At 40.5% G+C, this 26,233-nt stretch overlaps 1 protein-coding gene across 1 annotated transcript in view; it reads right to left on the reverse strand.

Annotated features, from left to right (window-relative positions):
- Nucleotides 1–25,901, reverse strand: part of rmdn3 (regulator of microtubule dynamics 3) — a 34,039-nt gene extending 8,138 nt beyond the window's left edge. Inside the window, exons 1-10 of the mRNA XM_053444526.1 lie at nt 25,298–25,901; nt 24,651–24,840; nt 23,235–23,378; nt 14,448–14,790; nt 4,753–4,855; nt 4,471–4,531; nt 4,308–4,383; nt 3,573–3,650; nt 3,368–3,466; nt 2,217–2,270 (exon numbers count right to left, since the gene is read on the reverse strand). Coding sequence (XP_053300501.1) covers nt 2,217–2,270; nt 3,368–3,466; nt 3,573–3,650; nt 4,308–4,383; nt 4,471–4,531; nt 4,753–4,855; nt 14,448–14,790; nt 23,235–23,378; nt 24,651–24,840; nt 25,298–25,496 — 1,347 coding nt within the window. The 5' untranslated portion in view covers nt 25,497–25,901. The remainder of the gene's footprint in view (nt 1–2,216; nt 2,271–3,367; nt 3,467–3,572; nt 3,651–4,307; nt 4,384–4,470; nt 4,532–4,752; nt 4,856–14,447; nt 14,791–23,234; nt 23,379–24,650; nt 24,841–25,297) is intronic.
- Between the last annotated feature and the right edge of the window lie 332 nt (nt 25,902–26,233).

The raw sequence follows: 26,233 nt of genomic DNA on the forward strand, positions 1-26,233 counted from the left end.
AGCATTAACATTTCCCCGGCCTTGACCCTGTACTCTTCCTTTGCCATCCGTGTGTCCTCAGAAATAACTAGCTGACTCTGGACCACACGATTGGTAGGTCGCTCCATTCAAGCAGTGCTGTTTTTATTTCTCACACATTTGGGGGGCTGTGGCTCAGGGGTTAGAGTGGTCGCCTTCTAACAGGAAGGTTCGCAGTTTGATCCCAGTCTTCCGCATTCCGAATGCCAAAGTGTCCTTGAGCAAGATACTGAACCCCAAATTGCTGCTTCTCATAGAGAAAAGTGCTGCCCATAGATGCACTGTACGAATGTGTTTTAATTAGGGCTGTGAAATGATTACAATTTTTAATCAAATTAATCACAGGTTTCTATGGATTAATCATGATTAATCACATTACCGATTTTTTCGGAATATTTTTGTGAAAACAAGATTTATGACATTTAACTTTTCTTTTGTGCTGCAACTCAGCAGTTCTTCAGCAGTTATCATTGCTTTTCCATATGGAACATTAATATAATCTTCATCCTAAACAGAATTCGGGCTCCTTAGCCATTGTGTGGTTGAATAAAACTTTTTTTTTTAAATTAAACAGAAATTATTTGAGCTTCTTAGCCATAGGATGGTTGACATTTTTTATATTTTTTGTCACACAACCATTAACCACACCATGATACAATCTAATGCCTCTAAAGGCCCTCTTAGCTACTCGGTCTTTAGCCAGTTGGTGAGGCAAACTAACTTGTTCAAATTCTCTGACAGTAAAGCTGACCGCTTCTTTTGCACAATGTGTCCGGCGAGTGAGTCTGGTTTGGCGCATTCCACTTGAACGCCCCTCGCCGACCAACACATGCTTCGCGTTGCGGTGGTTAGGCGGGTATTGCTACGGTGAAACGATAACGTCTTCCCACAGAGTGTGCATATCACCTTGGTTTTACTGAATGTTCGATCTTTGTTTTTTTGGAACACGATCTTCCCGTCCAGAAGGTCCTCAGGTTCATCAGAATTATCCATGTTGTTTGTTTGTTTGAATGGCAGCTGCCGTCTGACTGCCGGGTTCACACCGGACGCGTAAGCGACGCCGAAGCGAGGCGTAAGCGCAGCGCCAATCCTCTGGCTCCCATCCACTCCCATGTTAAACCGCAGCGCTGAACACACCGGAGGCTGAAGCGTAGCGTTGTGCCGTGGCTGCCTAGCGCCGTGAAGCGATCGTTTCGGCGTCGAGTCTATTTTTTCCGCTTGACGCGAGCGTATCGCGACAGGAAACACACTGAAAAATGATTTTAAACGATATAAATGATCAAATATGCATCCCATACTTTGTATTCACGTTCTGTTGTACTGGAGTTTTAATTTTACCACTTTTACCAACCACATTATTTAATGTCCCCCTCTGCCCATCCACTACAGCCACACAAGCAGTCATAAAGATAAAAAAGAGAGGGGGGGGGGGGGGGGGGGGGGGCTAAGTATTCTCCACATAGGCTTGAGTGGAGAATACGTAATTTACCCTCGACACCCGACATTTACCGGAGCTAACAGCGGAGAAGTTCTTCAACATGGATGACATTAAATTAATCATTGAAGTGGAGAAGTAACTTGAGTTGTTGATTCTCAGCATATGTTGTATAAAGACAACACCAAAAAAGACACATGTTGGGACGCTGTTGCAGTTAATGTTGGAGCAACAAGTAAGTATATGCTTGAAAAAAATTATTAAATGCCGTTTTTACTGCAGGCTGATAACAGCAGAAGTATGTGATATTATTAGTAATGCGCGGCGCTTCGGCGTCGCTAACGTGTCCGGTGTGACCAGCCAAGCGCCGGCGCGCCAGCGATTAGCGTTTACGCCACGCTTCGGCGTCGCTTCCGCGTCCGGTGTGAACCCGGCGTTAGAGCGGCGACTAGTGCAGAGGCGGCGGAATTGGAAGGTCCTTCTGCGCATGCGTTAAATGCGTTAAAAAAAAAAAAACGAATTAATCCTGTAATTTAATCATAACGCGTTAACGCGTTATTTTTCACAGCTCTAGTTTTAATGTAAAAATTGTACTGTAAAGTGCTTTGACTGGTCATCAGAACTAGAAATGGGCTGTATTAATACAGACTATTCACATTTGAATCATGATCATCGAAGCGTCATCTGCACAGTCACCTTGTCTAGTGATGAAAAAAATTGGACAATGAGTTACAGTGTAAGTGTCAGTGAGAAGCTTGTTTACCTTTGCAATGTAAAGTCTTACGGCCTTGGAGAAACCTGGACTGAGTTCCTCTGCCTGGGTGTTCAAATAACACACAAGACAAAGATTCTGTTGAATAATCACTTTACTATATAAAATATCATTAAACACTGAAAAGCAGATGAACAGTTAAGACTCGCTGAACGCTTGGTCAAGTTCATCTTTGCATTGTGGTTGATTGAGTGTTGTAAAAAACAACCATGTCCCTGGGTTAATGCTAGCCACAGAACGTTAGGTCCTGTGCCTCTACACTGTAATAACATCAATAAAGGCACAAATACAATAAATGATATTTAAAAAGCACAATACTTTTATCTCAAAAGAAAAGCATTGTGATTCCCTGAATCGATACCCTTTGTTACATTGCTTCTACTTGTATATATATTTCTGGTCTCTTTCAAATAAATTGTGTAATATTATTAAGTTATTACCAGCTAGAGACACTTCTTTATAGCAGAAGATCATGACTGGGGGGTGTCTATAATATACGTTCCTCGGCTCAAAGACAACAGATTGTGTCTCATAGTCTTATTCGTTGTTGAAACAAGTTGTAGATTATTTTATCTATTCATTAACAAGACAGGTGTATATCTGGGGACACTAGAAAGTGCAGTGTTTAGGATGAGTGATCACAATTCTGGAGTGGTTAATTTGTAGTGGGAACACATAACTTAAATACCTTTATCCAGTGTGCTTTATACCACTAGCAGCCTTCTTTATTTTTAGCTGATTATAGACCCATATCGAACCATCTCTTCATTTCTAAAAACCTTAAAAAAAGGTTGTTGGTGACAAGTTGTGTGATGATTTGCAATAGAATGGTCTGTTTGAAGGCTTTCAATCAGGATTTAGAATTAATCACAGCACATAAACAGCACTGTCAATGCCGTTGACCTTTTCATGGCCTCAGACAATGAACTTGTCCCTGTACATGTCCTGCTATATGTGCTGCATATGACACCATAGATAACGAGATACCATTACAGAGACTAGAACAAATTTAAGTCACACTCAGACAAATTATAATTTGTTAATGTTAATAACTCAACTTATCCACTGAATGTGACCAGATCAAACCAAACCTAAGTTAAAACACCCTTAGACCAAAGCAGCAGCAGTCTTTGATCCTATACCTTGAGGAAGATCTCAAGGGCGTCATGCAGTGTAGAGTAGGGGGGGCTGTGGTAGAGGGCAGCAGCCGCCTTCCGCTCAAAGCAGTCCAGGGTGGCTACCTGCAGAGAAAACAAACACTTGAAACACTGACATCAGAGGTATTATACCGTAACAAAGTGGGATGATGAAGTTGCATTTGGTCAAACAAAACTCCCTCTATCTCACCTCATAGCTCCATCTACCCAGCAGGTAGAAACACATGGGGTCATCATCTCTGAGGAAGATAGCACGTTCCAGATGCTCCTGGGTGTAAAAAACAAATCACAAAATATGTCTCATTTGATCAGAAGCTCATAAGGTGTCATACAATCATAAGATTTTCAGATGACAGCTGTCACCATCCTTGTCAGCAGGGACTCCAGTTTGCTGGGTAGTTTAATTATTTATTAGTCAAACAATTAAGATAAATTAAAAAGTTTTACAACAAATGTCGCCTGTAGACCAAATAGATGAAACTACCGAATTTCTAAGTGTTTGTTTAACAGGTGATTCGATTAGGTTATGAATCAGTCTTACTATTTACTTAACAAACACTAGTTTATGTCTCTACAGTGTCTATACTGTTTAGTATTAACTTCTGCAATTAAACCATATTCCTCTGGTTAATTTATGTAAGTGTTATGATAATAAGTTGTATGTGTAACCTAGTTTTCCTGTATGGACACATACTGCTGTGTTTGACCAACATCCCCACTTCAACATCATCTACAGCTGTTAAACTCAATTCAGACACACTGGTGGTGTAGAAACATGCATGCACATTAAATGGTCTGAATTTATAATTTTTTTTTAGTCTTGACCACTAAAACCTCTTTACACTACAGGCTTTGCCATTCTAACACAATGAACATGATCTCACTACCAGAAAGAACTCATGAATGAAACAAAAGGAGAAATTACTTTCAGTAAGAGGCTGCTCTTCAGCTTGCCATGCATGCCCTCATACTGGGAGCAGAGTCCTGTCAGCACAGCAAACCTGCCTCAGACACAAAAATAACCATGTGTTCATTCATGGGAGAAATATTTAAACGGAATGTTAGGGAAAAGTTCATTTTCATCTTACCATTTGTGACACTCGGCGTTCAGGCCATTCTTCTTCAGGGCCAGCTCTGCCTCCATACGACCTGCAACACATGTTCAGTTTATTTCCAAAATCTGTTGGAAGATGCAAACTTTTAAACTTTTCAATTAAGTAAGTTTACTGTGTTCTAGCAGGATACACAAGCAGTTGATCATTTCCTAATGTGTACTTTTTTCTTAATCAAATGTGAGTAAAAACTATTATTGAGTAAGCATTTACACAAATGTGTGTGTGTGTGTGTGTGTGTGTGTATTAATTAGTTACCTTGTTGTGCATATATCATCTTCTTTTGTTTGTCCTCAGTGGACTCATACACATCAATGTATGCCCGAGCCAGTCTCCATAGAAACTCCCCGTTGTCTCCATACTGCAAGCACCAAATCAGAAAACCATCACACACCTTTCTGGCATACTCATTATTAAGGTCCCAAAAAACTTTGAGAGGGCACTAAGGTGATAAATAACATTTATTTAATTTGTGTTTATGTTATATGTAATGTCTATTAAATTATTTCTTCACTTCTTTCACATTTAGCTATGTTACAACCTACAGTCCCTGACAAAAGTCTTGTCACTTATTCATTTTGTAGAAACAACAGCTTATAACCTGACTTTTAATTAATCCATTGGTTTTAGAAATGGCTCATATGAAAGCTAAAACCCTCCCAAATTATGTTTAATATACTAAAATAAATTACTTCACTGAAGAAAGATTGATCATTTAATGAACAAAGAAAGGTCAGATTTTGGCAATCAATCAAATTTTATTTGTATAGCCCATATTCACAAATTACAATTCATCTCATAGGGCTTTAACAGGGTGTAACATCCTCTGTCCTTAACCCTCAGCAAGAGTAAGGAAAAACTACTAAAAACCCTTTTAACAGGGTAAAAATACGTAGAAACCTCAGAGAGAGCCACATGTGACGGATCCCTCTCCCAGGAAGGACAGAAGTGCAATAGATGCCACGTGTAGGAGAACATCATCAATAATAAAAGTCTATAGCAGCATTTGATGAGGGTAGACATCCCGAAGGACAACCCAAACATGATATGCCAAGCAATCACAGTCCATGGTCATCAACCATCCAGACCACGATCCACCATCCAGACCAGACGCCACTCCAGTCCTCAGTCACCGTCCACCGCCGCCCACCAGGACCCATCACGAGCCACCACCGCGGTCCTGGTCCACCGCCCGTGCCCAGTGCCAACGCGACACAGGGTCCGCCACCAGCACCACGATCAGCCCACATGACTCAGAATCCGCCACACTGGATCCAACACCAAGATCCACAAACCGCAATCCATGGTGTGGCCACAGAGGCCCTGGATCTGCGGGTGATAAAGCAAAGTGATTCCGGGGAAGGGGGATAGGGATGGAGAAGAGGAAGGAGAAGCTGGAAAGAGAAGCTCCGTGTGTCATGTGTAATAAAATAGAACAAGTAACGTTCTGGCGCATTAATTAGCTCTAACTTCAAGCTTTATCAAAAAGGAAGGTTTTGAGCATACTCTTAAACGAAAAGATGGTGTCTGCCTCCCGAACTGAAAGTGGTAGATTATTCCACAGCCGAGGGGCTTGATGGCTAAAAGCTCTGGCTCCTACTCTACTTTTAGAGACTTTAGGGACGACAAGTAGGCTTGAATTCTGGGAGCGGAGTGCTCTAGTGGGTTTATAAGGTACTAACAGCTCTTTAAGGTAAAAAGGCGCTATATTATTAAGGGCCTTGAAGGTGAGGGGGAGAATTTTAAATTCTATTCTAGATTTAACTGGAAGCCAGTGTAGCGATGCTAATACTGGAGAAATGTGCTCTCTTCTCTTTGTTCTCGTCAGGACACGTGCTGCGGCATTTTGGACAAGCTGTAGAGTCTTTAACGACTTACTGCTGGAGCCTGATAATAATAAATTGCAATAGTCCAGTCTCGATGTAACAAAGGCGTGGACTAGTTTTTCTGCATCTTTTTGTGAAAGGACATGTCTAATTTTTTAAATAAGTGGAAAAAAGCGGTCCTAGAAATTAGTTTTAAGTGACTATTAAAGGATAAATCAGGATCGAAGATCACTCCCAAGTTCCTGACCGTTTCATTGGAAGCAAGGGCAATGTCGTCTAGCGCAGCTATATCATTAGATAATGTATCTCTAAGGTGTTTGGGGCCAAGTATTATAACCTCTGTTTTGTCTGAGTTTAATAAGAGAAAACTGCGGGTCATCCAGGTTTTTATGTCCTTGAGACATGTTCGAAGTTTAGTTAATTGATTACTTTGTTTAGGTTTTATTGACAAATATAACTGGGTGTCATCCGCATAGCAGTGGAAATTTACCGAGTGTGTCCTGATAATGTTTCCTAGTGGAAGCATATATAATGAGAATAAAATTGGGCCGAGCACAGAGCCCTGTGGAACACCATGGTTAACTTTGGTGCGCACAGATGACTCATCGTTAATTTGCACGAATTGGGAGCGTTCAGAAAATTACGATTTAAACCAGTTAAGGGCGGTTCCATTAATGTTAATTAACTGTTTGAGTCTTTGTAATAAAATTTGATGGTCAATTGTGTCGAATGCTGCACTGAGATCTAACAGAACGAGGGCCGACACAAGTCCCTGATCTGAGGCTATTAAAAGGTCATTAGTGACTTTTGCCAAGGCTGTCTCTGTACTATGATTGGCTCTAAACCCCGACTGAAAGTCTTCATATATATTATTTTCCTGGAGAAACTCACACAGCTGATTGGCTACAACTTTTTCTAAGATTTTAGACATGAAAGGGAGATTAGATATTGGCCTGTAATTGGCTCAAACCTCTGGGTCTAGGGTGGGTTTTTTGAGTAGGGGTTTGATGACAGCTATTTTACTAGACTGTGGTACATAACCTGATGATAATGACAGATTGATAATGTTAAGTAACGAATTATCAATTAGGGGCAGAATTTCTTTAAGTAATTTTGTAGGAATGGGATCTAAGATACAGGTTGTTGATTTAGAACCTGAGATTAATTTGGTAAACTGATCACAGGTGATCAGAGAGAAGCTGTCTAAGTAATTGGTAGGATTGTCAGCCGTTTCTGAGATCTCTGTTGTTGGGAGGGTATTAGTGCCAATTGAGGGCAGGAGATGGTTGATTTTATTTCTAATAGTTTGAATTTTATCATTAAAAAAGGTCATAAAGATATTGCTATTTAGGGATCGAGGAATACTGGGTTCGGTGGAGGTGTGACTCTCTGTCAGCCTGGCTACAGTGCTGAAGAGAAACCAGGGGTTGTTTTTATTCTCTTCTATTAGTTTTGAATAGTAGGCGGCTCTTGCTTTGTGGAGAGCCTTTTTATATTCTTTAACACTATTCTTCCAGTCTATTAGATTTTCAACATGGTTGCTGGAGCGCCACTTCCTTTCTAGTTTTCTTGATAATTGTTTTAACTCATTTGTCTGGGAATTATACCACGGAGCTAATTTACTATGTTTGACATTTTTCTTTTTTAGAGGCGCTATTGAGTCTAACGTTAATCGTAATGAGTCTGCAGAGCTATCGACGAGGTGGTCGATCTCAATGGAGCTCAGGTTTTTAAAGAATTTGTTGTTTATATCTACTGCTAATACGGGTTTAAATGTAATTGGAATTATTTCCTTAAATTTAGCTACAGCACTATCAGGTAGACATCTAGAAAATGATTTTTTTATTAGTGGCATATATTCAGTTATTGAAAAATCAAAGTTTATTTAAATTATGGTCTGATAGAACTGGATTGCGCGGAAGTACTGTCAAATTTCCAATTCCGACACCGTACGATAATACCAAGTCAAGTGTGTGGTTACAACAATGAGTAGGTTTGTGCACACACTGACTGAAACCAATAGAGTCTAGTATTGAAATAAATGCTACGCTAAGGCAATCTTTATTATTGTCAACATGAATATTAAAGTCACCAACAATAATAATTTTATCGGTCTTTAGGACTAAGTTTGATAAAAACTCAGGGAATTCCTTTAAAAATTCAGAATAAGCCCTGGGAGCACGGTAAACTACAGCAAATATGATTGGCTGTTGTTGGTTCCTGGATTGGCGTGGAAGACTAAGAACCAGACATTCAAATGATTTGTAGCTGAGTTTAGGTTTAGGATTAATTGATAGACTGGAGTTAAAAATGGCAGCAACTCCACCTCCTTGCCCAATTTCTCTAGGAACCTGTGAATTGATATGACTGGGGGGAGTAGATTCATTTAGACTGACATATTCATCAGGATGCAGCCACGTCTCAGTGAGGGACAATAAATCTATGTTGTAATCGGAGACTATTTCATTAACTAAAAGAGCCTTTTTTGACAGTGATCTATTGTTTAAAAGACCACATTTAAAAGTCTGGGTTTCCTGTGTTGTTTCCTGTGTTTTAATTTGTATTCGATTTTTGTGTGGAGTTCTTGCTCTGTTTTTGTTTAATTTCAATAATTTAATCGGACGGTGAACAGACACAGTCTCTATGGGGTTTTGTGACTGATCCAGAGGGAGCGCAGAGAAGTGTTTAGCACTGCAGCTCTGCTTCCTGGTCCCAACTATTGGTTGTCATGTTATAGACTGAGTAATATTCCTAGATAAGAGAGCTGCTCCATCCCAAGTGGGATGAACGCCGTCTCTCCTAACAAGACCAGGTTTTCTCAAAAAAGTTAGCCAATTATCTATAAAGCCCACACCGTTTACAGGACACCACTTCGACAGCCAGCGGTTAAAAGACAACATGCGGCTAAACATGTCATCACCTGTTGTATTAGGGAGGGGGCCAGAGAAAACTACTTTGTCCGACATCGTTTTAGCAAAAGCACACACGGACTCAACATTCACTTTAGTGATCTCCGACATACGAAGCCGGGAGTCGTTGCTGCCGACGTGAATTATGATTTTATTGTAAGACAAAAGTTTTGTCGCCTACAGAGAGTAATGTGAAAATTGAACAAATAATTTACTTCAAATACAAAAATATGTTTCATAACATCAGTGAATTAAGTAGTGGGGCTGTGAGATCCATAAATAATATATTGTATGACTTCCATGAGCTTGAAGGACTGCATCCATGCGGTTCGACAATGATTCATACAATTTATTGATGAAGTCATCAGGAACTGCAAAGAAAGCAGTCTTACATGCCTCCCAGAGTTCATCAAGATTCTTTGGTTTCGTCTTCCATGCTTCCCCTTTCATTCTACCCCAGACATGCTCAATAATGTTCATGTCTGGTGACTGGGCTGGCCAGTCCTGGAGCACCTTGATCTTCTTCACCTTTAGGAACTTTGATGTAGAGATGGAAGTATGCGATGGAGCACCATCCTGCTGCAAAATTTGACCCCTTTTATGGTTGGGAATGTAAGAGGTAGCTAATACTTCTTGATATTTTAGGCTATTGATATTTCCTTCCACACTGCAAATCTCTCGCACACCCCCATACTGGATGTAACCCCAGACCATGATTTTTCCGCCACCAAACTTAACTGTTTTCTGGGTGAATCTCGGATCCATGCAGGCTCCAATAGGTCTCCTGCAATATTTGCGGCGGCTGTGATGTAATTCAACCGAAGATTCATCTGAGAAATCCACCTTCTGCCACTTTTCCAGCGTCCATCCTTTTAGCAGGCTGTGGGCATTGGTAAATGCCACACGTTTTTTTAATTGCCTTTTGTTTAGTGCTGGTTTCTGGGCACTGATTCGTCCATGGAGGCCATTTTGAGACAGAATTCTACAAACTGGCCTGGTTGACACAGGGACTTGAGGTGACCAGGCCTCGTGGAGCTCTGCTGCAGTGGAAAAGTGTCTGGCCTTGGATTTTCGAGCCAACAAACGGTCCTCCCGAGCAGTTGTCTTGTGGGGCCTGCCGGACCTGGGCTTATCAAAAACATCTCCAGTCTCTTCAAAACTTTTTCTTATTCTTTGTACTTGACGCTGAGACACATTGAAGGTGTCAGCCACCTCAGCAGTGGATCTGGTCTTCAGCCTCTTTATAATCAACGCTTTGGTCTCAGGGTGAATCATAGGCATGTTGTCAGAGGTCAAGTTGCAGTTGATGTGAAGGTCTGGTGTCCTGGGGTTCTTTTTATACACACCCACTAATTGATTGATCAATTATTGATCACAGGTGAGGCTGTAATCTAGGATTGGGTGCATCATATGACAAGGCGACAAGACTTGTTTTTGCAAAAACTGACTCAGTGGGCTTTACCAAGCTGTGAAAGTTAGAATGCTCTTCAGCAGTTTCGTTTGGCACCAAAATATTATTTCAGAAGTTGTTGGGATTGAAATTAGCCAATTCTTGTAAAAAAAAAAAAAATTGATTACCAATATATTTGAGGGGTACTTAAGGTCAACATGTACCCAAGCGACAAGACTTTTGTCAGGGACTGTATGTTTCTAACCATGTTTAGAATCATTTCATCCTTAACAAGGTAGTCTCACCATAGACAATAACACTGTTGGGATATGGTTTTGTGCAAACCACAGGTCTCCTTTTCAGCCTGTATGTGTAGTCAAAGCCTGAAAGCACATGTTCCTTTGTCTTGAAACAAACATGCCGAATGTGCTGGAGCGAACTCAATCTCCCAAAATGCCACAGGTTTCATTGTTCTGAGACAGTCCAGGAACTCAGGTTCCCAGGGGGCAATAGGTTCCTCCTCTTCTGGTGGACTTCACACATAGGTGTGAAAAGCCACAAAAGTCAACTCCAATTGGTCACTCTGGCCCAAGACCCGTGAGGTCATCAGGCCAATATAGGGAGAAGTAGGGCTGGGCGATTTTTCGATCTCGATTTGGGGATCGCGATAAAATTTTGATCGATTTCGATTATCTCCTTGTGACATGTATTCGATCGCACGTTGCAAAAGTAAGCGCAACAACAGTGTCGGAGTCTGCCGGCTGCCGTCTGCAGGTAGGACACGACACGCCCACTTCCCATCGTGAGAGTAGCTGCAGTTGCGAGAGAGAGAAAAAGAGAGAACGAAGTTGGAAAAAGGAGAAAAAATGAGTGAAACTAAGGTCGGAAATAATGTAGAATGTGAAAGCGACATCACTACATCACCCGAAACCGAAGACATTGTCGAAAAAAAGGGTAACGCGACGTCAGTTGTGTGGACGTGGTTTGGATACGGCAAAAATGTCAAGGAGCAGACGAAGCCGGTCTGGAAAATATGCCGGCGGTCGGTACCAGCCAGGACGGGAAACACCACAAACCTTTTCAATCACCTGAGACTGCACCATCCCAGTGATTACACAGAGAGTTTGACTCTGCGGGCTCAAGTTTGCACGACAACAAACAAAGAGACAGGCAAGACCACTACGTCTCCCGTACGCGATGCTAACGGGAGCGATTCTGTTCTTTTAGCAAAACAACAGTCCATCCAGTCGTGTTTCGCAGCCATTGCCCCATATGAAAAACAATCGAAGCGGGGCAAAAATATAACGAGCGCTATTAATTATTGCTTAGCTAAAGATATGATGCCCCTGAGCACAGTGGTTAGGGACGGCTTCAGGAAACTGATCAAAGTGTTAGACCCCAGGTACGAGCTCCCTGGCAGAAAATACTTTTCTCAAACGGCGCTGCCACAGCTTTATGATGAATGCCGTCTTTTCCCTTGGACTGGTAACAATCTGGGCTTAATAATTATACATGCTAAGCAAGACTGTTTATTTGATCTGTGTGTGTTTATAAGTTTGATATGTGGTGTGATATTGTGGCAACAAGCGGTGGCTCGTGGTTGGTCCTGGTGGGCGGCGGTGGACGGTGACTGAGGACTGGAGTGGCGTCTGGTCTGGATGGTGGATCGTGGTCCTGCTGGTTGCTGACCATGGACTGTGATTGCAGCGGGACTGCTTGGCATGTCATGTTGGGGATGATGCTTTCCTACACGTGGCATCTATTGCACTTCTGTCCGTCCTGGGAGAGGAATCCCTCACATCTGGCTCTCTCTGAGGTTTCTATGTATTTTTACCCTATAAAAGGGTTTTTAGTAGTTTTTCTTTACTCTTGCTGAGGGTTAAGGACAGAGGATGTCACACCCTGTTAAAGCCCTATGAGACGAATTGTAATTTGTGAATATGGGCTATACAAATCAAATTTGATTGATTTGATTATCTAAAGAGTATCAAATCATAAAGTAAAAGATAAACATTGTTCTAATAAGTGTTAATTTTTTTAACCAACCATAATGAATATAGAAATAAACTCCATTATCCATGACACTTAGCAATGACTGCCAACTCTAAACAGTTGCAGGCCATCTTTAGTTAAGGGTGGAAAACATGAAGTGTTGTGCAGATGAAGCTAGTGTCCTCGTGTTGACCAGCCTGTTGCTGCCGATCTCCACCATGTTGCTGCTGAGGACATCAGCTGCTGCAGTGCTTCATCTATTGAAAAGAACAAACTCACTATTAAAGAAAGTTTTGTGTTGTGTTGTGTATGCTCTAGCAAAGACTGGTTCATACAGTTTATTCTGTGTTCAGCACCACAGATTTCAGACAGAACAGATGTACTGGGCTCTGGGTTTGTACCCTCATGGTTAAATGCACATATTGTAAGTCGGTTTTGTACTGAAAGAAATAAGTACTGAAAGAAATAAAACATTTTACAAATAGATAAAATGTCTTTCTACCTCATCTGTAATATTCAAGGTGATAATCTCCCACAGAGCTGTTGATAACAGTCCACATCAGGTCTCTCCACTTCCCTCAGTGTGAAAACATAATTATATAATTATTATGAGAACTGTTTACAACACTGGTGTGTGGAGATTATAATCATATCTAAACTGTCTAATTCACTCTAAAATTCCATAACAGGCTAATTAAACGAGATGGCAATAGTAATGGTGGATATACCAGCCTGTATTAGATTATTTGTGAAACATACTTACTATCACATGCAACTTACACATGTAGTGTATTGATATTAAAAAAATCAAGTCACAACCAAACACACGACTCTGTAGTTAACGTGCTTCAATCTGTTCATTAGACGTGTTAAATAAACGGAAACTTTTATAACAATTACATATTAAAAACCACTTAAGGCATGTAAGCATATGATTATGATGATACATAAAGCAATAGGTTTTGTTGTTGTATAGTTTCAAGGTTACTTACCTCTAGTTCATGGTAAAGGGGGAACGCCTCCAACTAGCCTTAATGTCACTCTGCAGAAACCAACGGGTGACGTCAAGGACCCTCCGTCCATTTATATATACAGTCTATGGTTTTACCAAGGGTCTTGCACAGCCCTACAGCCCACTATATTGTACTCTGCTCCTAAACTATTGGTAATAAAAGACGACGCTGGTCTCAATGTGCTGTTAAAAAACACTTGATCACCACTTTTGTTGCTGTTGTGAATGTGTCTGTGCGAGAAACTTTGTGCAGGTGTGAAAGGTAAACTGCGGAGAAGGTCCAGACCCAATTCTCCGGAGTTCCTTCGCATGACATCTCTGAAAAAAGCTATGATGAACCAATTTTTTTTTAACCTCTCATAATACAATACAATACAAATCTCTAACTTGATGTTTGAAGCGCTATTTGCCTTCATGCACATACAAATGCACCCCTTTTACCGTTATAGATTGAATTACTTCTGTGAGAAATGTTGTTACATCTGTAACTATTACTGTCAATGGACAACCAGTCTGACTGGCTTAAACACAACAGCACCCCTCCTTTCTCTTTTGCCTCTCCATCAATTTCTTGCCTCTTATCCCAAACGAGGCAGATGGCCACTCACCCCAAATCTGCTTTTTGTGGTAACTGTTGTCTTTCTGAATAATATTGTAAGATCTCAACCTTAATCTTTACAGTGCCCTGAGATAATGGCATGTTGTGATTTGTTAAGTAGTTTATAGTTACTGAACCTGATTCCACACAAATAACCTTTTTCTGTTATTAGCTTCAGTACTAGTTTACCATCATGTAAACAATAAGTCAGTGTCCTATTACTGACCTCTGCTCTGTTGTCCAGCAGGAGTCGAAAGCCCTCTGCCTTTAAACTGGGATCTCCTGTGTGGAGGATGTCACTCTGAGCCAGAAGGAGAGCAAGCTCCCCACTGGGAACTTCAGTCGCCAGCTTTGGCCTACCCTGATCAGCTTCCTCCTCCTCCAGCTCTCTACTTTCATCCAACTCCTCTTCCGGGGAGTCTTCCTGGCGGAGCGTGATGACTGTGGCACAGCTCCCGTCTTCATCCTCCTCAGACTCCTGCTCAGGCTCCTGCTCAGGCTCCTTCTCAGGCTCCTCTCTGTCTGTGTCCCGGTCTGTGTAGTCTGACTCAGCATATGCTGTGGAGTAACTGGGACATACAGTTAGGTCCATAAATATTTGGACATTGACACAATTTTCATCATTTTGGCTCTGTACACCTCCACAATGGATTTGAAATGAAACAATCAAGATGTGCGTTAAGTGCAGACTTTCAGCTTTAATTTGATGGTATTTACATCCAAATACACATTTTATATGTGGCACCCCCTTTTAAAGGGACCAAAAGTAATTGGACAAACTAATATAATCATGTAATTGTCACTTTTAATACTTGGTTGCAAATCCTTTGCAGTCAATATCAGCCTGAAGTCTGGAACCCATAGACATCACCAGACGCTGGGTTTCGTCCCTGGGGATACTCTGCCAGGCCTCTACTGCAACTTTCTTCAGTTCCTGCTTGTTCTTGGGGCGTTTTCCCTTCAGTTTTGTCTTCAGCAAGTGAAATGCATGCTCAATTGGATTCAGGTCAGGTGATTGACTTGGCCATTTCAGAACATTCCACTTCTTTGCCTTAAAAAACTCTTTGGTTGCTTTCGCAGTATGCTTTGGGTCATTGTCCATCTGCATTGTGAAGCGACGTCAAATGAGTTCTGAAGCATTTGGCTGAATATGAGCAGATAATATTTCCCGAAACACTTCAGCATTCATTCTACTGCTTTTGTCGGCAGTCACATCATCAATAAATATAAGGGAACCAGTTCCATTGGCAGCCATACATGCCCACGCCATAACACTACCTCCACCATGCTTCACTGATGAGGTGGTATGCTTTGGATCCTGAGCAGTTCCTTCCCTTCGCCATACTCTTCTCTTCCCCTCATTCTGGTACAAGTTGATATTTGTCTCATCTGTCCATGGATGTTGTTCCAGAACTGTACAGGCTCTTTTAGTTATTTTTTGGCAAACTCCAATCTGGTCTTCCTGTTTTTGAGGCTCACCAATGGTTTACATCTTGCGGTGAACCCTCTGTATTTACTCTGGTGAAGTCTTCTCTTGACTTTGACACAGACACACCTACCTCCTGGAGAGTGTTCTTGATCTGGCCAACTGTTGTGAAGGGATTTTTCTTCACCAGGGAAATAATTCTTCTGTCATCCACCACAGTTGTTTTCCGTGGTCTTCTGGGTCTCTTGGTGTTGCTGAGCTCACCAGTGCGTTCTTTCTTTTTAAGAATGTACCAAACAGTTGATTTGGCCAAACCTAATGTTTTTGCTATCTATCTGATGGGTTTGTTTCGATTTTTCAGCCTAATGATGGCTTGCTTCACTGATAGTGACAGCTCTTTGGACTTCATATTAAGAGTTGACAGCAACAGATTCCAAACACAAATACCTCACTTGAAATTAACTCTGGACCTTTTATCTGCTCCTTGTCAATGAAATAACGAGGGAATAACATACACCTGGCCATGGAACAGCTGGGCAGCCAATTGTCCAATTACTTTTGGTCCCTTAAAAAGGGGGGTGCCACATATAAAATGTGTTGTAATTCCTACACCGTTCACCTGATTTGGATGTAAATACCCTCAAATTAAAGCAGAAAGTCTGCACTTAAAGTACATCTTGATTGTTTCATTCAAAATCCATTGTGGTGGTGTACAGAGCCAAAATGATGAAAATTGTGTCAATGTCCAAATATTTATGGACCTAACTGTATATTGAGGATCATCTGTTATTTATGTAGGATTTATTTAGCTGGGAAAAGGTTGTAAATATATTCAAGAAACCACAATTTCATACAACAGAGTATTCATTTTTGAATATTATTGATGTTTTAAATATCAATTCCCCCAAATTGCAATTTTTTTTTAAAAATAAGTTCTAAATGGTTAATTGTTTGATTTGTCCAGGTTTATTGATAATGTCTCCTAGATCTCTGCATCCACCTAAATATTATGGACGTTTATAATAATAAAAGAAATGATATAACACAATGCAAATTAAGCATGTTCTTTGTAGATTACTTAGTTGAACAATGTATACTCTTAACTACCGCAGTGCGGTTGAACAGCTCCGCCAACCAGTGCAGTTTCAATCTACATAATTTTTTTCCGATTCATATTAGGTCACAATTACCGTTGACCACTGAAATCCCATCATGTACTGACTCTCCCTTTCGGTCTCTCTTCCCCCCATTTATTTATTTTATTAGATGTCACCTTGGAGTTTTTTTCCCCTCCCATAGTTTCTCTCTCTCTGTGTCATATTCTGCAGGTATAGGACTCCAGAGCTGCAGCATCGAGATGACAACTTAATCATTAATCACATAATTATGTCTTTAAATATCAAAAGTCAGACAGAGCTTAATTATAATTGTCACCAAAATCTGATCAAGTAATCCATGAGACTGAGTGAATATATGTTCCAAATTTGAAAGAATTCCCTTGAGGTGTTCCTGAGGTATTACATTTAAATGGTAAATGGTTTGTATTTATATAGAGCATTTCTAGTATTGATGACTACTCAAAGTTCTTTACAGTACAGTTTGACACTAACCCATACAATCATACCCTGCATCGATTAGCTGCACTTTAATTTATTTTTTATGTGGGGCAATTTGGGGTTCAGCGTCTTGCCCAGGGACATGTGGCATGCAGATGGAGAAGACTGGGATCAAACTGCCGACCTTCGGGTTGGAGGACGACCGCTCTACCCGTCAGCCAAGTGACCTTGACCTGAATTGTGCCAGATGTAATGTAATTCCCGACAGGCAGTCCATATATTCTTTATGGAGAAAATGTTGTCCCATTGCCATTGGTTTGACTAGGCCCCCCTTAAAGAGGACTGGAACCCGTCTGTACGAACGTAAGTGTGTAGTAATTTAGTTGGTTGTAGAGACGGCAGTACGACAACAGCAGTGATAGGATGTTACGACCAATTATTAGTGAAAATTATGGCAGAAGACAAGACCGAGAGGGATTTTGAGGAGATATGTTGAAACCCGAGGGTGTATGCATTCGAGCCAGGAGGAGAGTGCAGACAACAACTCTATTTTACTTGGAGGAGCAGCAGCAATCAGTTTCCCCATGTGCAGAGAGAGTGAGCAACACAAAATGTACTGCAATGCCAACCACAAGCCAGTTGAACTGTTGCAACGTGGCAGATTCGCATCACATGCTTTGGGTCTTCCCTGCATTACCCTGGCTAGGACTTTCCTGATCCTCTGTTGTGAGAGGGACGTATTGGAGGGGACTGTGCTCTCCCTACATGAAGTCCATGCAGAGAACCTGGAGCACCCCATCAACAGCAGGTAATCTAACTAGCTCAAAACATCGCTAGCTTAGCTAGCATGTAATATTGGAAAGAGAGTGTTTGAAACATCGAAACAACGTTATTCTCCAAGTCCACATTTTAAATTAACTTTAATATCCACCTTTGCATTCTCAGTTTGTAAGCTAACATTATTTATGTTAATTAGCAGGCTAGCGAGATCGACTGTTTGCTAACATTTACTAACATGATTACCATTAGGCAGCTGAGGCCGGTGGGTCATGTACCTGAGCTAATACTCAATGTGATGCTTCTCTTATACTTTGAAACACGCGTTTTGGAGGCTATTTCCCTAAGTATTACACTGATTAAGGCGAGTAAACCCTTTGTTTAACATTAAATTAATGCTTGTAGTCCCTCATGTTAACAAGCTAGCGACGTCATCAGTGTGGAATCTCTTGTTTGAACCACACGTCCAGTGTTGGTGCCAGAGCTTTCAGCTATCAAGCTCCTCTCCTGTGGAATCATCTCCCACTTTCAGTTCGGGAAGCAGACACCATCTGTACGTTTATGAGATGGCTTAAAACCTTCCTTTTTAATAAAGCTTATAGTTAGAGCCAGTCCAGGCTTGTCTTAGACCTGCTCTTAGTTATGCCGCTATAGGTCTAGAATGTCGGTGGACACGTGAAACACGGAGCTTCTCTTCCCAGCTTCTCCTTCTCCTTCTCAAATCATTATTACATCAAAGTAATTCATATCTCATCAATATATGTTACTGACTTGACTTCTTCCCCGGAGTCCCTTCGCCTCATCGCTTGCAGCTCCACATCGTGGATTATGATCTGGGGATCGCGTATCAGAGATCGTGAACGTAATGGCGGATTCTGTATCGTGCTGGCTGATAGTGATAATAGTGGTGGATCCTGTATCATGCTGGCATCTTATAATGGTGGTGGAATATGATTGAGGTGGCAGCTGATGGTGGATCCTGATTCGGAGAATGACTGTTGACTTTAGTGGCATCCGATCTTGATGGTGGATCATGATCATGGTGGCTGCTGACCATGGACTATGATTACAACAAGACTGCTTGATATATAATATTTCTTTTCAGATACTCAACCATTACTGACAATAATCCATCAATTCATTGACGTTCCATTATGCTAGAATGTGCTTATTGTAAACAATACTGCAAATACCCTTATCTTGCTGATGTTCTCCTTTACAATTGACATCTATTGCACTTCTGTCCGTCCTGGGAGAGGGATCTCTCACATGTGGCTCTCTCTGAGGTTTCTACGTTATTTTTACCCTGTTAGTTTTTTTTTTTTTTTCCTTCCTCTTGTTGAGGGTTAAGGGCAGAGGATGTCAAACCTTGTTAAATCCCTATGAGACAAATTGTGATTTGTGAATATGGGCTATACAAATAAAATTTGATTGATTGATTGGTAGTCACAGACTTAGTTAAACAAAAAGCTTCTTCCACTTAAACTAACATGTTAATGGTATTGTCCAGTATCGTTTGTCTCGTGTTACATGATAATAAATCATACACAGCATTACACATTTTTGTCAGTCTGTTTAGGTTAACTGCTTATCAGCAGTTTAATCTGTAGGCCAGAGGACATCTAGGGAGGAGGAATCGGATCATTAATCCAGATTGTGTGGTGACTTCCATTATGGACATGTGTTTGGCCATAAAGCATTCTGGAGTATCTTGAGAAGTGAAGGCTGTATAATATACACTTTTGTGTGACAAAAAGTTATTCTTATCTCATGGAACTTTGCTTGGATTAATAACATTGAAAAAATAACTAAGAGTTGTGGTTATTCTTGTGAATGCCTTTTTGCACTTGATGTGTAATTTGTATAACTAAACCCAAAACACACCTCTTCCGACTATACCTGGAATAAACTAACAATTTAGTAGCACTTGAATGTCACTTACTTATAGCACTTGTAGTATTGCTTTTTGGAAGAAATAGTACTTTCTTGATTCTTGTTGTTCTGGGTTGATACCCTCATGGTTGAAAGTCGCTTTGGATAAATGAGTCAGCTAAATGAAATGTAATGTAATGTATATTTGTGTATAATCACTCTGACAGGCTTTTAACAGTTAAATGTTTATTCCTGTGTGTGGTTTATGCAATGTAATACTTATACTCAAGTACGTTTATTTTATAAGTCTGTTGTGGCGAGCACCATCTTCTTTGCTGTGGTGTCCTGGGGTACGGGCATCAAGGCAAAGGACGCCAACAGACTGAAAAAACTGATTAGGAAGGCAGAGTCTGTGGTTGGCTCTAAGCTTGTCACCCTGGAGGAGGTGGTGGAGGACAGGATGCTGGCAAAACTGCTGGCAATCATGGAAAATCCCTCTCACCCCCTCCACAAAACACTGGACAAGCTAAGGAGCAGCTTCAGCCACAGACTCATTCAACCCCGCTGCTCTAAGGAACGATACAGGAAAGCGTTCCTCCCAACCGCAATAAGACTGTACAACTCCTCTACCTCTGTCAGAGCCACCATCACAGAACTGATCTAAATATACCTGTCTCAATTCATCATTTCATACAATAATATTGTCTTTTGAACACTCTGTCTACATATTCTTACTCACAGTATATTATATTATCTATTGTATCGCCAAATACTTATATTGATACCCGTACTATATATCATATATTATATCATACTCTTTGTATATTCTTTGTATATATAAGTCTATATACACATATTTTATTTATACATGTGTACATGTTATTATTATATTCTACTATTATTATTATTATATATACTGTTGCTGCTATTATTACTATATACTGCTATTATATTGGTATAATTACTATCATATATAAATATATATTATATACTATATATACTGTACTATCTTTTATATACTGTCTAACAATAACATTACCATCATATCATCAGTACTATTACCATCATCTGCCACTGCACCTTACCTACCCATTTATCTTGTGTTCTGTTTTTATTCTTTCTACCGCAATATTTTATATTTTATATTTTATATTTTATATTTTATTCTATTGTATTGTATTTTATTGTATTCAAATGTACCGGCTGCTATGACGACTTAATTTCCCCTCGGGGATGAATAAAGTAATCTATCTATCTATCTATCTATTGGGTAATAACTATTAAGTACTTTTATGATTTCATATTCAGATCAAAATATAGGTTTACTGATAAATTGATATATTGCAGGTTAAGCTAATCAGTAGTACATAAGGTAATTAACATTGACTCCAGCAACAGAAAATTATTGTTAATGCATAAGTAAATATATTCTTGTAATATATATGATTCTGAAAGGGGTCTTTCTGCAAAATAAGTACATTTCCTGTACTTTAAGAATAATTCTGATTCCAATACCTTTGTACGCTGACTTTGACTTACATCTGAGTATTTAAACACTGGTATTGCTTTTTTAACATGTTTGAAGATCTGAGTGCTTCTCTCACCACTGATTAGGTCTGTGAATTATGGATAGTGCAATGTCTTTCTTGACATATACTGATGGTAAACTGTACCCTGGAATTGAAGATATGAGAAGTGTAGTGGACCTTCAAGCAGATGGGTGGAGTCCAAAGCTACGTGGCCAATCAGAGAGATGGTTTACAGTCAGTTAGTACATTTCTCTACTCTGCCTTGTGTGTGACGCTGAGCTCTTTCCCTACAGCGTGCTGCTACGTCTTTGGTAGCACAATGCGTCGGGCGGTCTGTACAGATGACCTTGTAAGAGGAAAAGTTAAACACAGATGGACTTCAGCTTGTTGGTCCGACCACCAATACACCGGACGCAAAAACCCTCTCCTCCAGATGGCCTTCTTTTATGAAGTGCTCAGTACACACCCTAGCATTACTGCTAAAGGGAGGATTCTGCCGTTTCATTTACGGTAACCAACGAGTTTGGAGCTCAAGGTTTTTAAAATTATTCTGCGATTATTAGTGCTGCCTGAGATTATTAGTGCTGCCAGCTAATGCAGGACTTGCACTTCTACCAACAGCACAACGTCACATCAGGGGCTAGCAGAATATGACATTACATAACATTACATTTCATTTAGCTGACGCTTTTATCCAAAACGACTTACAATAAGTGCATTCAACCAATAGGGAACAAACCCAGAACAACAAGAATCAAGACAGTACAAATCTTCTTTTAAATTATGCTAAAAACATTCAGTGTTTCAATTCCACTTTAATGCTTCAATTACCAAGACATGCCTCCAACTTTGTGGGAACAGTTTTGGGAAGGCTCTTTTCTGCTCCAGCATGACTCTGCCCCAGTGCAAAAAGCAAGGTTCACAAAAGGTATGTATGGGTGAGTTTTGTGTTGAAGAACTTGACTGGTCCACACAGAGCCCTGACCTCAACCCTATCAAACACCTTCGGGATGAATTAGAACTGAGATTACGAGCCAGGCCTTCTCGGGTGTCTGACCTCACAAAAGCTCTTCTGGATGAAGTGGCAAAACTTTACATTAACACACTCCAAAATCTTGTAAAAGCCTTACCAGAAGAGTGGAAGCTGTTACAGCTGCAAAAGGACTTCCAACTCCATAATAATTCCTATGAATTTAGAATGGTACGTCATAAAAGCTCCTGTAGGTGTGATGTGTAGGTGTCCCAATCCCTTTGTCCATATAGTGCATATCACATTCACAGGAACGAGAGGTCACTGTGACCTTGAATGAGTGAATTTTCATTTTTCAGTGAGCTAGCCCTTTAAGAACCCACATTCACTTTCATTTGGCTGGCCCCTCACACCAGGAAGTACATGAGTACAAAAATACAACTTGAAAACAATTTCTACTGAATGCTCATAGGCACTTATGGTCTACTAGGTGCATGGTACGAGGAAACTATTATCATCTAATTAAGTGTGTCTTAAGTTGCTTTTTTGTCTCAGGATGTTGGATTAGGAGGCCGCCACTGTGGCTGAGAAGTAATCCATTATTCAATCCTGGATCGTATTTTTGTATCTACTCTGTACAGGAAACCACTGACTCCTACAAGAGAAGCACCTGCATTTTTGTAATCACAGCACCATGTTTATGCTAAACTCTGTAGGAATTAATGCTACTACTTACTTACCTATTCTTAGCACATGACACATCCTAACTGGCAGCAATTGTCTTACAAGCATTAGCTGATTAGTTAAAAAGCCTTTAAAAAAAAACAAAAAACACAAGATCAATAATATGACAAAACAAAAGCACCACCAACCCATGACATACCCTCCTTCGCTGGTCTCTTCATATGCACTGGCCATGCCCTGGCTGGCAGTGAAATAGATGGAGCTGGAACTGGTGGAATCATTGCGGTCTCTGTGGACAACATGACGGCGCCTACGTACTCGCTGACTGTCCTCCACTCCCTTTCTGAATGTGAAGGAGCAGAAGGAAAATCCATGCACATCAGTCAAACAATTTCAACAACATGTGGGGACCCAACCTCATTTAGAAGAATTACCCCTATGCTTCATACAGTACCATCATTTTAACATTTCGTTCCCTGAATGTGCAAAATGCAGCTGCTAGAGCCTCAAAAGAACTAAAAACTTACTCAGTTGGTACGGTGTTGTACAGTTACTGTGATTTCATGCATTATTATTATTATTATTATTATTTGCATTAGCTAGTTTACACGCAAATGCATACAGCCTTTCTTAACAAGTTTCTCCGTTCTGTAGGTCCATTACTTTCTGTCTACAGTTCAATTTCCCATCAGAATAAAGTGCTTTTTTCATTTCAATTAGAATTTTGGTGTTTCTGATGGTTTCCTGCATCACAGTTGTTTTTATTTCACTGAATTTGACACCTATGTTATGTATTATTGGGTGCATGGTGTAAGAATAAAGAGAAATTAACAAAATAGTAGATTGAATACATTCCACAACAACACAACCCTCTGAGGACGAAATTCTTTCACCTTTCAATTTCGTACAAAGTAAGCTTCCACAGAAGAGAAACCAAATAGTTTGACCAACTTACACTGCATGTATCTGCCAGTATTTAAGAACATACCTGTACTTACTAAAAGACTCAAATACAAATGAATGGGCCAGGAATACCACAGCACATGTTCCACCTTAGAGTTGGAAGGGAAGATCTATTTAATCAAGTATGAAGCCCATTCCTTGAATAAATGAATATGAATGACTGATGCTACCTACTTTAGCACAATTTGTATTTGAACATACATGATGATTATAATACATAGACTTCAATGGGTGATGTGGTTTTTGTGGTAGTTTTCTTGGATCCTTTTTTCGTATTCACTGTCTGGATAAATCCAACTGTTGTTGCAACCTCTCTTAAAACCCCCCAAAAAACTGAATAGACCTTCAATTATTACTGTATATCATCCACATACAAGTAAACGCATGATTGTTATTTCAATGTAAACACATGACAAAATAAGAAAATACTCCGAAACAATATATATTTTTTATTAACAATAATAATAATAATAATACCCTTTATCGAAGGCAATCATAGAATGTACTCTAATGCTTTAAATGAAACTACTGTGGATATGTAGATTTGAAGAAATAATATTTAATTTTAATGTTCTGGCTAAAATTACTATTTGGTACAATATGGGAGGCACACTAGCATAGACTCAGAACAGCTCATGACACTGTCACTTACTTGACATCCTGGATGATTTGCACGGCGATGTCCTGCAGGCCGCCCCTCAGCTCAGCCACTTCTGAGCGCAGTGAATCCACGCAGCTCAGCACCTGGTCCAGCTGGTTCCTGAGCTCTAGTTGTTGCTCTGGGGACAAACCCCGTACCACTGCCTCCACCGCTGCCAGAGCCTGCTGCTGAGTCTTCTCCTCTGGAAACAGGGAGAGAACGAAAGAAAGTTTATCATTTGGGTTTGGTATTATTTGCCGTTTAATCCTGTCTGTCTCAACAGGCACCTCTATAACTAAAATCTCTAACCTTTCTCCCACTCTCTTAACATGTAAATCCCTCTATTTTGTCCTGTTTGTCCAGGTTGTTAGGCGGCAGAGCAGCCTAACAATGGTATCATGGACGTCATTCATTAACACTGCAATCAGACCTCTTCACGTATTTTTATGCAATTTTACTGCCAAAGGTGCTTCAACTATTTACTGAGTTGAGTGCCTGGATATGAATGTCAAAGAATTGCCTAATTGCAAAAATTATCAAGTTCTGTTTTAGCTGTGTTATTATGTGGTATTTAATCTAGATCGGTGGGAGAAAAATGTAGACAATATAAGACATGTTTGGTGCCTGCCTTATGTGCATCCCAGTTCCAGGTAACCCACCCTGAGCTTCCAGTGTCTCCTGCAGCAGCTCTGCTCCAGCCCCGTCAAACAGTCGGCGGGATGGAAGGGCCTCCAGCACCGGTCTCTGGAATCTTCTCTTACTGACCTCTCTGTAAATTATGAATGCCATCAAACCCAAACTGGCAGTAGCTCCAACAGCAAGACCGATCAAACCATTCCTTCCGAGATGTGTGTTCATGTCGCTACTCGGAGCAGACACTAGTCGTTTCTTAATATCGTTAATGTGGGTTGGTTACACACACCGCTGTCTCCCACCATTACAGAGCCTCAGCCTGGAACCAGCATGCCCGCGACCGAAGTCACGGCTGACAACGGGAACGCTCACTGCATTGGACTAGTTGGCCCAGTGTCACCAGCTGGTCACTAGCCAGTCCCTCTGCTCGGGTTTCAGTTTGGCTAGCAGCGCTCACCACTTTAAATAAGAATTACACAAATGTGAATTGTTTCTTCTGGCACCACAATTATAGATGTCGACACTTCGTTTTTCAAACATCTGTTCAAATCAAAATGTACGATGATGCTGTGAATATAAACATCGTAGCTACCTAACATCCGCACCCGGCAGCACCAACGCCAATGAGGCCAGCAGCTTCCGGTTTGAACTTATAAAATAAAACGCGTTGATATCATAATATATCCATTGTTGACATGCACACTGATTCAATCTTAAATTGTTATAATGGGGGTTGATATTATGGAGGCCCATATCCGCCACTGTGGTGAAGAAAATAAAAATCTGTATCTTTATAATGAGATAGTATCTCATAGTTATGACTTAGTATCTCATGATAATGAGAGGTGGAGGTGTGACTCTCTGTCAGCCTGGCTACAGTGCTGAAGAGAAACCTGGGGTTGTTTTTATCTTCTTCTATTAGTGTGGAGTAGTAGACAGCTCTTGCTTCGTGAAGGACCTTC

Source organism: Pleuronectes platessa, chromosome 17, assembly GCF_947347685.1.
Source record: "Pleuronectes platessa chromosome 17, fPlePla1.1, whole genome shotgun sequence".
Classification (NCBI taxonomy): domain Eukaryota; kingdom Metazoa; phylum Chordata; class Actinopteri; order Pleuronectiformes; family Pleuronectidae; genus Pleuronectes; species Pleuronectes platessa.